The sequence below is a fragment of the Styela clava genome, chromosome 5 (genome assembly GCF_964204865.1).
Source record: "Styela clava chromosome 5, kaStyClav1.hap1.2, whole genome shotgun sequence".
Classification (NCBI taxonomy): domain Eukaryota; kingdom Metazoa; phylum Chordata; class Ascidiacea; order Stolidobranchia; family Styelidae; genus Styela; species Styela clava.
This window is the reverse complement of record NC_135254.1, coordinates 20,063,979-20,078,687: the sequence shown is the minus strand read 5'-3', so window position 1 is coordinate 20,078,687 and position 14,709 is coordinate 20,063,979. Positions and strand designations below refer to the sequence as shown.

General features: G+C 36.1%; 2 protein-coding genes across 3 annotated transcripts in view; one reads left to right on the top strand and one right to left on the bottom strand.

The window, feature by feature from the left end:
• The first annotated feature begins 389 nt into the window (after nt 1–389).
• LOC120343996 (neutrophil cytosol factor 2-like) overlaps nt 390–14,709 on the top strand; it is a 45,766-nt gene continuing 31,446 nt past the window's right edge. Inside the window, exons 1-3 of one of the 2 annotated variants that reach the window (XM_078113098.1) lie at nt 390–413; nt 1,137–1,230; nt 1,730–1,858. In XM_078113098.1, the coding sequence (XP_077969224.1) occupies nt 1,186–1,230; nt 1,730–1,858 (174 nt within the window). In that variant the 5' untranslated portion in view covers nt 390–413; nt 1,137–1,185. The remainder of the gene's footprint in view (nt 414–1,136; nt 1,231–1,729; nt 1,859–14,709) is intronic. The other variant, XM_039413065.2, reaches the window with a different exon arrangement.
• On the bottom strand, nt 3,400–11,471 carry LOC120343971 (uncharacterized). Its single transcript, XM_039413027.2, has 6 exons — nt 10,404–11,471; nt 9,157–9,621; nt 8,294–8,582; nt 7,539–7,611; nt 6,376–7,304; nt 3,400–5,969 (listed from the first exon to the last, which is right to left on the bottom strand). The coding sequence occupies exons 1-6, from the start codon at nt 11,319–11,321 to the stop codon at nt 4,315–4,317; spliced, it is 4,329 nt and encodes a 1,442-aa protein (XP_039268961.2). The 5' UTR covers nt 11,322–11,471; the 3' UTR covers nt 3,400–4,314.

Below are 14,709 nucleotides of genomic sequence, written 5' to 3'. Positions count from 1 at the left end.
ACCTAACGAACAACAGGGGAATAGCAGAAAGAACAATTTTACTTTTGAATTTTATTATTGTGCCAATTCGCAGTTTCTGAGTTTAAAAATTTCATATAACAGTATTTCATATAAGTTAACAGTAACCGAGAATCCAGAGATGGTCTAGCGGCCAAAGCGTTAGACATTGCTGCATGAAGTTCTGAAGTTACGGTAACTGTGTTAGCATCACAGATTATAAGATACGTCTGGGGTTCACGCCTCACTCAGACCTAGAGCTGTAGAGTGTAATAATTCAGTAATTGAGGTGGGCAATGTGGTTCCTTTAAATTACCGGAACGGACCCTCAATTACCGGAACAGACCCCGGTCCAGAAATTTAATAGCAAAGACAGAAAGATCTGAAGATACATTTATACTACAGTACGGTACTAGGTAATACTGTAATTGCTGTTAAATCTGAGAATACTGGAATAAAGCGATTGTATGTTTCAGTATGTGGATATAATTCAATTGATGTTGTGTGTCTTATTCAGGATGACCCTTGTAGGCTTATTGCACAGAATTCGAACTGTTAATGTAGTTTTTAAATATAATAATTTAATCCATTTGATATATGCCATTATTACATACATCACTTGGTGGTTGGTTATTGAATGATGGAACATGAAAAATTATTTAACTATATTTCTAATTTTAATAATTTGATCACTGATCCATATTTCAAACTTGTATCAGTGGTCCCCATCCCGAATTCTTCCAGACAGTTCCTCAATAACTTTTTTTATAACTTGAAAAATAAGTCATGAAGTACACCTCAAAAGACCTCACCAAATAGTACCACATAGGTAATGTGCTTATATAGCAATGTTTCAGATACTTGTAAATAAACAATACTACAAAATAGAAATATTGCTTCCAAATTAAATCATGCTAGAGTAGATTTTGATGGAGGTCTATTTGTGCTATAAAAATATTATAAGGATTAAAGTGAAGTCTGTAACATCCAAATATGCGGAATATTGCTTTATTGCTTGCCCGTTGATTGGAAGATTGCAGGTTCGAAATTCGGGTCAAAATACTCTTGTTACATTTCTCATTTAGCCTATGAGATTGCCAATGTATATTACCATATTATAATATTTTATTTGACTACAGATATCTTGGTGAATAAATTTTGACATTATTTTCTTTCAACTTCATAACAATGTCTTCTAAGCAGAATATCACACTTCATATGGAAGGAATAAATGTAAGTATATTAATTAACAGATCAAAATAGAAAACTTCATAGGAACATTAAAAACTCGACAATTAATGCTATATTTCCACATGTTCATGCTTTCAAAAATGGTAGTAAATTGTCAATTGTGTATTGATCAACAATTGTTGCTATCTGGGTTTATTGTTTGATTTCCTCTCGATCGGTTCTCAGAATTCCCAATGCTTTGTTATATAGTGTTTGCTTAGAAAAATTATATTATAGATAATAAAAACTTTTATAGGTTTTTAGTTGGTTTTCGGTTGTTTTTAATTTCAAGGGATAAAACAGAACTTCATGCACATTACTAACTCTGCATTAAAATGTTGTTTTGACATTGGAAGTTTGAACAGTTAGTTAATTTAGTGAATTTGTCTGAATAATTCATGCTTGACTTATGGGATTTTAGGATATTTCTTATTTTTCAAGCAGTGTTCCTCAAGCGAACCAGAAATGGTTTAATGCATTTGTGTAATTTATTTTTATATAGGCCTGTGAATCAAGAGAATATGAGCAAGCTTTGAAACTTTTCAAGCGAATCGCAGAACCTTCGGCTGTGATATTCTTCAACATGGGATGCTGTTACTTGAAACTAAATAACTTCACAGAAGCTCTCAAGGTCAGATTTTTGTTTTGTCTTCATTTTTTTTTTCAGTTTTGTCTTTAGAGCATTGTAGCACAACATGATAAACGAGAATATCGGTCAGAGACCGAAGAATTATCGATCGAAAGTTAGGGGATCCCCAAAACAGCGCTCTTACTCCATAGTGACACCTTGTGTTCCATCACTAATTAATAACTCGCTAATTATACGGCATAATTCGCACAAAATCAATAGGCTTCTGGTCCGAGATATTATGAATGCACATGCAAAATCTGGAGCCGATTCAATCTCGCTTTCGTGAGATATCGCGTGCATCTAACAGACAGACAAATATATCAAGTCAACATACTTACCGATTAAAATCGATAAGTAATAATAAACACCTAGTATGTATTTCAAAAAGTGGAAAAATAAGGGAAAAGTACTTATTTAATTTCATTCATGAAACTAATGTGAACAGACAAAAACTGATTGAAATGAATCTATGTAGGAAGAAAGTTTCCCTTTTTCCCAAACATCGATGTCAATTTTGCAGTATATGAACTGTGTACGTATTCTATTCTAAATGCACTTCCTTAAAACATAAATACTGATATATGATATTACAAAGGATCAAGAATCAATATAAATAATATCATTTAAATTAGAGGCGTGCAAATGTTTATCGCAATGGGACAAAACGAAAAATTATGGTGATACTGAAAGCCGGAACTTATACCAACTATATAGTTTTTAGCAACTTGCAGTTGACTTCGCGAATGCTCACTTGTAAGCTGATTTCTGGAATCTGTCATTGCTCACAGGAGTATGTGCTGTCCAAAATAATTGTTTTTCTTGCATGATTTTCCAGATTTATTAAATGTTCATGCACATAGTTCCTGTAGTCCACGATATCGATCAGGCATTGGTTTGAGATACTCCGATACTTACCGAAGAAGTGTCTAATCGACGAGCCATTTTTAATTGAGAAAGATATATGTGTTGTATTTTTATTCTTCAGAGACACCTTTCACAAATATCTGCAACCCATAATCGCACACGATACTATCGTATCTAGCAGATTGTTTTGTATATCACTTTCTCTTGATATAAATTGTTGACAAATTATGTACACATTGTATATCTGCATTTTACAATTTACCTTCCGTTTTTACTAAACAGTAGACATTTAAACTTTATTAATTACAACACAGACACTGCACCAATAAAGTGATATGACATTATTAAATCCTTGCCAGGGAAATCGTGATCTTGATGTGACATATATCACAATGTCCAAAATGCCGATGGTGTCCTTACAAATAAAAAAGCATTCAAAAGTAATGGCATACTATTCTGTTACAGACCATATTAAAAAGTTTTGCTGACCACATGTTACTTGCCTTTGATTCGTATAATACAAATTATCAAATATAATATATCCTATGATTCCTATATCTTAAAACTGTTAAAGCTGCACATGCCATTATTCGTTGTTGTATATTTCCATTCCATTCCAACACTCACAGCATAAAATCACAGAATCAAAAAAGTTTTTTTTTCAAATAAAAACACAATTTCTATGTTTATATAATACTTTTATTGAAGGAACATAATTCAAATGGCATGTTTGTAATTCAAAAGAATAGCAATAACCTTAAATTAAAAACACAACAGTGGCACATAATAGCATAATAATAACCAGAAGAAAAACGGTAAAAAAAGATTCATGCATTATGTTTGAAAATATTTATTGAAATAATTTAATTCTTGCGTCAGTAATATTACACTTTTGTGCAATATGGTTCACTGCATTTTGTAGTATTAGCCATCACAATGAATAATTAACTTTGGTAAGCATAAAGGGATGCCAGATCTCCAGTGCTTTTTACTGATATTGAGATTAGTGCAAAAGTAAAAAAACAGCACTTGCATTATGATTGTAACTCAGATTTTATTAATGGAGCAGGCTCCCAATGAAAACCTCTTGTTTGGTCAACATATGTATGAGTATTTTATGTCTACAAGTGTACTTAGTAACATGACCAAAAACACAAACACTAAAGAAATATGGTCTTGAACACTTAGAAGTTGTGTTGCTTGCACGCCAAATGACACGAAGCGTACCACCTTGATATAACTATTATTTAATTCACCTCGATGATGAATGTTGGAGGTATCAGCTGGCAAAGAATTTTGTGGAATACTCTGTAAAATAAGTTGAGGTAGGAGTTGTATAATATTCACAATTTAAATAAACCTGAGGCAGTTTATGTTGACCTTGATTTAATAATTGATGCTAACTCTAAGCTCGCGATCTCAAGTTTTAATTATGGAGGAAAACTAATAGGAATACTCAATCAATTTGCATCATATTCTTGCTGCGGAAGGTTTTATAGAAGACATATAAAGAATATTAATTGTGAAACTTGTGTTGGCACATTTCGTACACCTTTACTTATAGGTATTGTAGTTAGAGAATTGCTGTGATTTTAAAGTGTTGCATTTATTTGATACTTATGATGTCCTATAGATTTATCAGGAACTGAGCACGCCAGTAGCATTCTATGAAGTTGGTTAATCATTTCATCCTTTTGCTTCAGAATATCACTCAACTCAATAAGTTTTTTATCCACAAAATCCCCAGTATCTGAGTTTGTTGCAGTCTTTAGAGACTCCCGTAATGATGTTATTACACTGTCAATGTTTGCACAATTTTTCATCATTGATTGGACCTTAGTTTGAAGCACTGGCCCATAAACTGGTGTCAAAGGTGGTTGAAATGTGTTGGCGTTCATTTTTGACGGAGAGAAGGAGATTGAGCAACCCGTTTCTTTCACTTCATCCTGATAGTGATTCAATGATATTCTTGGAAGGCTTTTTGTTTGACGAACAATGCATGATGTTTTTGTTACTGAAGTCATGATACAAGACATGCTAGAAGACCTCGTTCTTGGACTGGTAACAATGATTTGGGTGTTTTTGGTGACATCTTTTGTCACAGCAATGTGGATTGCTCCATTCTCCAAATCAATTTTGCTTGACAACTTATCTGTACTTGTCCCATGATGTAGTGTTTGCTGTTCTTCGCAATACTGGGGTGATGGCAACTCTAAGTTTTGATAATGGAATGCAGAAGACTGGTATCTTATTTTGTTGGCATCTGCAGTTTTTTTGCTTTGAGAAATATAATTCTGACCAGCTGGAGATTCATCAATGTCATCAAGTCGATAATTGGGTCTCAGCATATATTGATCAATCACTGTGTCACCCGTGTCGTCTGTGCTGACACAGGAACTAGAGTCAAAAGTGTTGAATCTGCTTCTATATGATCGTAAAGATGAGGTTGCATATGTACTTCCACTCGAACCACTACCAAGTGTATTCGTGTCAGAAGATCCAGATGAACTTGTCAGTGTGTCTGTATTTTGGACTGGAGCATTTGATTTTTCAGACTGCGTATTAGATAATTCCATAGATTCCATTATTTTCATGTGAGCAAGGCTGGAATTTAAGAATGACTCGAGCACACTTTCTGTGATTTCTGCTTTTTCCACCCATTCTTGAAACTCGTCAAAGTTGTTTGATTCTGTAATTAAGGATTCATGGAGGGTCTTCTTGGTGGTGTTTTGATAATGAGTTGGAGAGCACAACTCACTTATCTGAGGGAAGCTTGGAATGGAAAACAGAGAGACATTTTGTTGCGATCTAGCATACTCACTCAAACATAATGTACCTTCAGACTTCAAACTCGTTTCAGAGGAACTTCGACTGAGCACATCTGTTGCCAATGCCCCATCTATCAAACATGTTTCTTTGTCACCAAATGACGTTCCAGAACTATAGAAACTGTCGGATGACAAATGAGTTGAGTGTGATGAAGAACTGTCTTGCAGGTGAACAGCTGAATCTCCGAGCGGGTCAGAGATTAGTGCAACAGGGTAGGAACCGAGAGAGCTCACAACAGAGTATCTCTTTTCACAGCTTGACAAAGGGTCTTTAGTAAAGTCATTGCCTGATCTTGCATCATCATATGATTGTGTTCTTTTGCCCCTCGGCAAGTAGTCGACAGATGCTTGAATTGTGCGTAAAACTGGATGACACTCGGCGTTTGAATTGTTGCTGTATTCCGCTTGTTCCCATGGATCTGTAAGTTTTAAAGAAGTTCTTTAATGGGGGATTCGCTCATTGTCGAAGTTTAGAGGAGGCGTAATAAATTTAGTATATTGATACTTTCCACGATAAGCAAAAAAAAAAGGGGGGTTTTGTAGAACCCGTTCATTAGATGATGTGTTCATGCAATAAATTTGAACCTATTTTTTTATCCAGGGTTTTAAGAAAAAAGAATGAATAGTGGAATTATGGATAATATTCAACTTGATAATATTAAAAGGAACAGTTCTTTTTTGAATTGGTATAATGGAATTTATCATTGTTTGAAGCAATATTCTCCAAAGTATTTCAATGAAAAGTTACAGGAAAGTCAAAAAAAAATTCTGCTCATGCAATCAAACTGGCCTCATCCTTTTAAATCAGAGTCCTAGGTTACTTACTGTGGTTAATAACTGAGCTTCCAATATGTGATGCGCCACCTGCTTCATTAAGTGTTGCATCATCATGATCATTCAAATCATTGGTCTCTGCAATAGAATCTACCGAGTCTCTGTCGGTATTTACACCGTCTCTTGTAGAGGGAGTAAGAGATCCATTAGTAGAAAATGCAGAGTCGCTGTTTACTGAAACGTCAGTGTCTGAGTGTTTATGGTAGGACTGCTTTCTATGCAACCTTATGTCCAAGCATTGTGCCCGCATGTTAGATTGGGACATGGTGACTTGATTATTCCCGTCCGAAAATAATTGTTCGTTTTTGACAATGGAACGTTTAATATTTGTAACACCACTTTCAGCACTTGATAAAGCCAATTCATCCATACTGCTCATCACTTCATGGATATCGTAATCGATAACAGAATCTGCTTGTGATGATGCTGAGTGTAGTCTTCTTCCTCTATTGTCCTTGTAGTGGTCATTTTGCAGATATTGGTAATATTGTAGGTAGTGACTGTGGCAAAGGACTGGCTGATTTTGTTGTTCACTACACATGCCCCACGGGTGTATGTGCGTTTTGTTGAGGCAAGGGGTCATCTCTTTTGTAATCCATTTCCATTCCGCTGTAGGAATTGTTGTGGAGGATTGTATTTGGGCTCTGTTCACCCATTCACAAGCTGCACAGTTATCATTGGATATTGGGCTGGATAAATTTCCACTATTCATTCCCGCATTCTTTCGTCTTTGAAGACTACGAACTGAGATGGTAGATGTGCTGTTGTTTCTTGTTGCACCACTGGAGAATGCGCTTATCGAACCTTTTTGTTTGTGTAATCCGATGATCGGACCTTCTGAATGATGGCGGTAGAGAGACGACGTGATTGAATCAGAATCACGGGTAAATGTGGTCGCGGAACTGAAGAAGGAGTTTGGCCTGTGAAAAACAAACACATAGACTAAACTCAGGCGAATGAAAATAGGTGTATGAAATGTAATTTTTTCGTTTCTGGTCCGTCGATTAATCATTCCGTAACAACCTCGCGATTGCAGCTTCTATGTAGTCGTATTAAATAATAGTTGTGTAAGTTTTTGTGGTATTTTTTTTATTGTGTTCATGGTTACGTTCAATATCGTGCACGTAACATGGCCAAGGAAAAGTTTGACTTACCTTGAAGTGTGCAGGTACAACTTGTCATATTCTGATGATTCACTGAACGTGCAGCTCATTGTGTCACCCGAGTCTAATTAAACGAGAGAAATTATACAATATGAGATATCTAATTGGTACTTGGTCTTGAAGCATCTGCCCAATTTTCGATAAAGAAAACAAATAAGACGGCTATATGGTCACATATCGTCAGACAAATTAGCGTCGACGTGCTAAAAGCAAGGGCTAATTGCAGGTCTGATCTATAGCCGGAGGTAACTATTTTGTTTGATTTTAAGAGGTTCCGATGAAAGTACAGCTTCAAACATGTCTCATACAAGGGTTAGTATCCCAAGTTTGGCACATGTTCGATTCAATTCGTTTTATTATCGATGCGGTTGTTGACTTTGCGGCGCTATGTCTGGTCAAATTGAAAATTGCGTTTTACACAATTGAAAGTGGTTCACCTAATTTTAATAGAATAAAATAAACATTGAACGTTTGTCCGTTATTACAAACTTTCGTTTGGAAACTTCCTTTCTCAAATCTCGTATGTTAAAACGGAGAAATGAAATAAATTAAAGCGAACTGGTTCATTGACCCCATGTTAGTAACTTTTGGTGATCTATTAAACATACTCCTCATCGCTGTCTAAGTTTTGCTTGTAACGAATAAGGGTTTTTGGTCTTATCTTAGATTGACAGTTAGACCGTTATCGAACCGTTTTAAGGCTGAACAAATTCCTAACTAATTTATATAATAACATGCTGGCTTACTATTGAAATTTCCATCAATAACAGTTTCTTCTGACTTGTCATTTTCTTCTGCAATTGTTTCCAATCGCGAACAAGTAGAGTAAGTTCTGGATCGGATCTGCTGGTGCAGTCCCGCTCCGTTCGAAAATGTCGACTGGTTCTTCGTATTAAAATCATAATGGTTCCATTCGCTGTTATCATTTGGCAAGAGAAGCCTTGTAGACTCATTCAGAATGCTTATAGCGTTGTCTAACGAGGCATGTAGATCTGCACTTGCCATTATTGTCTCTATATGCTCGACTTGGTTTTCCTTCAAAATGGAAAAATATAATTTGTAGACTATATTCAATACGATAATTCAAAAATTCATTCTGGAGCGTTGTAAATCAAACTAACTGCTTTGCGTCTTGTTTTCAACGACCAAACAACAAAATGATATGTACCAACGAAAGCCTCTTGCTTATTTAGGTACATCAAATGGCTGGGTGTGGCAAATTAATTTTATGAATTTCTTGAAGCGGAACACAATCAAATTTCCAAACAACCAATATTTCCGCCTATGGGAATCATTAAATTCGCTCTAAATTAGTTATATAGATTTTGGCTGACATATTTTCTATGTTAAAGCTTCGCAGTAAAAGCGAGCACGATTTGTTACGATAATAGACAGTTCTCCGTTTTAATTAAAAACTCTATTATTAACCACCCAACCATGATTTTCAATTAGCTTTGTTTAAGTCGCTGAAACTTATACTATATCCATTGAATATTGTTTATTCTGCCCGAACAGTGTTCTAGTAATGTCAAATTAAAGTCTTGTTGAATAGCTGTCAGTAGTCATAAGCAGCGTTGCCATATCTATGAATTACAATTTATGAACTTACCGTATGGGCTCTGTTAGTACAGTTATGAACTCGACATTTTGAATTTCCTAAATTGTGATCCATTCTTCTATGCCTGATATCGGATGTATACATTCGACCCTTCTGGCCGAATTTACCCGCGTTATACTGTTCGTAATGGGCGCTGTGAGACTCGGGATCGAACGCCGTATTCACTCGTTGAAATAAGTTGGCTATTCTAACATCTTCCAGGTCTTTTTTAGTTCCGCCCATCCGATCTGACTCATTGGCGTAGGTTACTGGCAGCGTGGCGCCAATGTAAGACTCTGTGCCAAAAACGTCGTCGTTCATTGATGATGGTGATTGCTGGAAAGGCGACCCGCTGCTAAACGAATCAGACCTCACAGAGATGGACATAATGTCTTGACGAGAGTCAATGTTCATATAGGCATCATCAACCAGGTCGTCTTGGAAGGAAACATACGTTGACTGTACCTTGTTTCTTTCCTGCCGTTAAAATGGAAGAGAACACGATATTTTTAAGTCGGTAGTTTCGTATTATCGAGACCTGTATTAGGTAGAAACTGAATTCCCATTCTCATCTCCAAAATAATTCTGGTTTATTCTCTTTACCACGATGCTTGATTTATGGGTTTGAAATGAAAGTTATGATTACGATAACGTACTATTTAATTGTGATACCACGGATAGCGTAAAAGTATTGTATGATGTGATGTATGTAAGCGTTGTTCATCGACTTGTACGACTATTTATCGAGTTTCTGTTTAGCAATAACACATAAATTAGTATGTATTTACTTATGATTATTATGCTAATATTGCCCCGAGAATCGCCAGATTAGGGATACATGAGTCCATCAATATTGATGCGAAAGAGTTAATGACAAGTTAACAGAAGTGGTGGCCATATTCCATGTTCATTTATCCACAACTTTTTTAAAACAGGAATGTATTATATTGTTATAAAAATAATAGACATAAATTTTTATGTCACGCCAAAATTTCCTTCACAACCATTCATTATAAAATAATTGCAAAGATAAACCTCTATAATGATACGTTTCAAAACTGACAAACGCTACTTTGCTTTGAGCAATTCACAATCCAATTTATCAAAGTGACTGTACACCTCGACGGCGGTGGTATGAATATACTTATGGCTTGAATCTAGAGATCATTTCTCATATTCCATTATACTTTACTTTCTGGTCTAGTAATATAGGTTCGCTCTATCGTGACCACTATCAAGTATTGACTAACAATTCTTACCCGCGTTGAGTCTTTTTTATGAATTGGTGAAGAAAAGTATTTCCTTTTGCCTCGACGGCGTTTGTTATTGTCGGCGGTACTGGGAGTGGATTTCTTGTCGTCATTTCCTGTTTCACTATATGGAAGACGTGGTAATTTTTGACCTGGACCACTGCTGTCTGAATGCAGTCGTTGTTCCGATTGAGTATCGCCTGCTACCAATTTTGCCCTGCGCATCACAGCCGTAGGCGGTGTCTCCGACATGCAATTAACGCCAATTCCGGTCGAAAAATGCGTGTCAGATTCGGAGTAGCCGCCACCTATGGGAATTTTACCTTCAACACTAGAGTCTGGGTGTTTATGCACCGTATGGCTTGTATTGAGTTTACAGTCACTTAATTTTGAATCTTCTTTATTTAGATTCAATGTTCCGGTAACTTCCGCCGACGGCATCTGAGTGATCGATTCATCTGTGCCCTGAGAACTATGATTTGATTCGCATCGATTAACTGATTTACAGTTATTGTTCGTACATATGTTAGAAACTTCGTAAACGGTGTCAGCGTGCGTCGAATTTATTCGTGCAACACGACATTTGGGACTTCGATTTCGTTTTTTTACGCTCCATATCCCAAGCCCCCGTAACATCGTGTCATACCACCTTTTTTCCGTTGAGCTATCAGTCTCTGTCAGCGGAATTTCTGTCGTTAAGTTCATATCTATTTTATCCGATTTCTTATCGAGGCACCCGTGGTTTTGCAACTGCTCATGGGTACACATTGGGCACTCTACAACTGCCGTTGATGTCCTCGAACGTTTCAATCTTTTTTGTTGTAGCCTCGACTTATTTCGTGTTACTGTTTCCGTTCCACAAGACACTACAATCCCGCCGGCGCAGCCACATTTTGTCGGCGTGCTTAGTGGTGAATCAGTATTCATATTTGTAACTCCCAACTGTTCCAAAATATTGCAGCTCAGCTTTCTATCGCTGCACCATTTCGTCCGTTCCGAGGTGTATAATATTATTCAACCAAAAAACAATTTCAAAATGAATATCTAGATATTTTCTATGGTAAATAAAATCTGAAAACGGTATAAAATAACAATTTAATAATCCAGTGCTTTATGGTAACAAAAAACGGCTGATCTCCCTCTCGCTTGAATTTTGTCAAACGTGTGATAGATAGTTCTTCTCAAACCTAGCGTTTGCGTGCCAATTAGAAAATATTTCGCGCCATGGCTAAGTACTGTAACGGTTAATCAACGTTCTTTAGGTGTGACGAAATAACTTTTCGTGGTACTGACTACCTTGGGTAAGTCTGTAAGTTTCACATAGTACATATGCCTTTGTACCCTAATTGCAATTCTGAATATGTACGTATTTTCGGTTTCACGAAAATTGTGTGTTAATGCTAACTTTTGATTAGGTTGAAGCTTCGACTTCGAATTAATTTTTTCCTTTCAATACTAAGAAAAAGCATCACTTGATCCCAAATCTAAAGCTATTTTAACGATAATCAATTACTTTGCCGATTTTTATTGTCTTGCGTTTCTTCCCAATGTCTTGTATGCTTATCTTTCGGTGTACTTCCACTGGCGCCAGGAGTTCGAATGTTAAGTTTACGGAACCGGCGTCGATAGATATTTTATAAACAATTCGGCGGCGAGTGCTGTCTGTTCAGTTTAGAGTAATAGCACAAAAACCTCGTTCTCATTGACATGATCAGAACCAATAAATATAATCTGAACATGATGTAATCACGCAACTTGTTAACAAATTAGAAAGAAAATCAAAATGTTTTACTTAGACATTCTGGCTGTTAGCAGTAACAATATAGTATACATGGAATAATATATAGTCTGACTAATTGTCTTTTTCATTTAACCTTGAATTACTTATCACAGTATTACTAAATTACAGCTAACATTTTCACTATGTAATATACTTTCACGATTTTACTCGGCCAATACGATTTTTCTTTTAACAGTCAGTATCAGTACGAATTTAGTTTTAGATTCACTATTTCTTGAATATCTTGTTGAGTACCTCTCGCATAATTTTGTTTTGATCACCTTCTTGAATTATATTCCCAATCGTCAGTACTCGCTGCTAGTAACTCAATCTTGTTGCTGATCGTTTAGCCAAATGCCACTTTTTGCGTTTGTCGCCGTGACGCCCGCGATCGGAGCAGCGGTGCGTTTTTTTTATTTTCGTTCCAAGCCGATGATTTCGGTTCGAGTAAAGAATTTGAATAGAAGGGTTCGTCATACATTTTCCCGCGTTCAGAAAAATCGACCCAGAGCAATGGACAGTTTTACTCTCGTAGAAAGGGGCGTGAGTTACAGTAGGTTTACTTGAGAACATTCTTCATGGTACCAATTTCTCTTCGTATAATACCTATTCAAAGTGTGCTTGGGCTCAAGTGGACAGATCATTCTCGGGTCCACAGAGAGCTTACATTTGGCCGATTCTTATAAACGACAACAAATTGACCAACTCTTTGTCATTGTAGGAAGGGCGATCGGAACTATATTTTCTTATTTTACCCATCGCATTGTTGTACCGCTTACTACGAAATCGTAAAACATTCGTTAAAGGGTTTTATTTAACAACGCCTTCTATAACATTTCTTAATTTATTAGCATCTGTAAAATTTATGGCTATGGGAAAGTGTGGTTCATGTACGGGTTAACAATAAGAAAACATAATGGTGATAATGCAGTGCACTTTTAATTCCATTATTTACCGTTTTCTAAGTAATGGCAAAGATTTTCGACAGCTATAATATCATTATTCATTGAAATTATTACGATCTAAGGCAGGGGTCGATAATTGTAAAGGTGACCGTACATTTGAACCCATGTGTATATCCACGGGTTCAATCTATATGCGGGTGCTAAAACCCATGGGTTAGGGTTAGTATGGGTTCAACTATCCGAAAAACAAAAAAAATTTCATAGGTGCAATAGCATACAGGTGCAATTGTCATGGGTTCAAATGTACGTGGGTTCAAATGTAATGGAACCAATTGTAAATGTTTCTTCCGCATAAATACCACGGTATAAGCGCTGATATCTTTATATATTTGGACAAATATTATGTCAGCAATGCATCGGTTATATTCCATCATATCTGAACATATGTGAAAAGTACTATTACAGCTTTCACCAAGGCTCTCTGGTCATATCAGAAAGCCCTGTATTTGAGTAAACATTGAGTTATAGACGCGATGCTTCGAATGCTATATATGATGCTATTGCTCTACAAATAGAATATTAGCTATATGATATTGATTAATGTTTTCTCTTAAATCTATACATGCTATTCAATAAGTCCATTCATTGTTAATCCGAATTATATCTCCCTGGAGGTTTTCGAATAAACAAATACGTATTCATTTCTCACCGCTGGAAATAATTTATATAGCATTTTATGTATGTATGGGGAACGAAAAGTAACGTTAAATTACCTTCAATGCACATCTCAGCTACTATATATATACTATAAAAGTATACTGCAGTCAGTACAGCGTGGGTTATGAAAGCGAATATGCTCAACTGTCTTATCTTTTCTTTCTAGAGTGTTCACCAAATATATACTTTTACTAAAGTTGATCGCAGTAAAAATACTTCGCTGATTGACATATCTCAAATTGATCATAAACTGAAAAGATCTCCTTTGTGAGACGCGGCTGAATACACGAAAATATAACGTACTCAGTATAATATAACCTAGTCAATATAAAAAGTTCAATTTCGAATTGGTCGGACTTGCATTATGCTGTATGTGTAAGTGCAATTGTCTGATTTTAGAGTTTTTTTAATAAAATATCGGTGGCTTAGTTTCTGTCCTTTCTCGTCAATTTGTTCTTCGATACTCATCACCTTCGTCGAAATTGAATACCTGGATCTATGACTAATCGTTTATTACCTTTTGCGCAATAAAAACATTAGCAGCCTTCGAGACTGCGTTAAGTAATTACCGCCTTTCCCTTCAGTCAGTATTGTTGGAATACATTTTGCCGTCGGTCGGCGTCTTCAAGCGGTTTCGCGCGGATGTGAAAATTAGCGTATTCTCGACGCTTGTCTCTCCACCTGCGAGCTAATCGCCGCTCATCTCGTACTTAATAACTAACTGGTTGTTAATATTGTTTTGCACGCGCCCGCCAAAATTACCTGTTGTCTCATTTTTTTATCGAAATTCTCAAGTCACTTTTGGATCTCTAAGTTCTATTGTCAGTGATGGCGTTTATCGCCGCACTTTAGATGCCAAATATTAAATTCTTTATATTTAATGGGATGTGAAACAAAAAATTTCCCAAAAATA